A 456-nucleotide genomic window follows, 5' to 3' on the forward strand; every position below is an offset into this window, starting at 1 on the left:
CTTTGTCAGTGTGTACAACCAATGTAAGCATATCATACATTACACCTACATACAACCAAACACAAAATTTTAGTAAATAAGAACATTAACTATAGCATGAGGCTTGGAAATGTCTATGTCAGTGACTGTAAACCAAAGGCTTGTGAATATATTTGCCTTCTTGTAAAGTCAGGTACCATTTTACTATAACATAGAAGCTCCAATCCATATGTAACAAATGTGAAATCAATAATAGTGTGATAATTAGCAAAAGTTATTTTAGTCACTTACACAGTCATAGTTAACTCAGTGTCACTTGCGAATTCTACATCGTCACTGGAACTAGATGCTTTGTACCTTTTGTGGGTGACCCATCTGTTGTGCACACCTATTAACATAAGATCAAGGTCATAGAACACCAGCAGTTCAGAACGTTCAGCAACAGAGCCGTAGAGTAATCTACATCCAGATGAGACG

The 456-nt window shown here is 36.4% G+C and overlaps 1 protein-coding gene across 2 annotated transcripts in view; it reads right to left on the reverse strand.

The window, feature by feature from the left end:
- LOC106818627 (NFATC2-interacting protein-like) overlaps window positions 1-367 on the reverse strand; it is a gene marked incomplete at its 5' end in the record, with an annotated part of 5,648 nt that extends 5,281 nt beyond the window's left edge. For both annotated transcript variants that reach the window (XM_014823317.1, XM_014823316.1), the window contains 1 exon segment: window positions 271-367. In XM_014823317.1, the coding sequence (XP_014678803.1) occupies window positions 271-367 (97 nt within the window).
- Between the last annotated feature and the right edge of the window lie 89 nt (window positions 368-456).

The sequence above is a fragment of the Priapulus caudatus genome, unplaced genomic scaffold, assembly GCF_000485595.1.
Source record: "Priapulus caudatus unplaced genomic scaffold, Priapulus_caudatus-5.0.1 Scaffold2387, whole genome shotgun sequence".
In the NCBI taxonomy this organism is placed as follows: domain Eukaryota; kingdom Metazoa; phylum Priapulida; class Priapulimorpha; order Priapulimorphida; family Priapulidae; genus Priapulus; species Priapulus caudatus.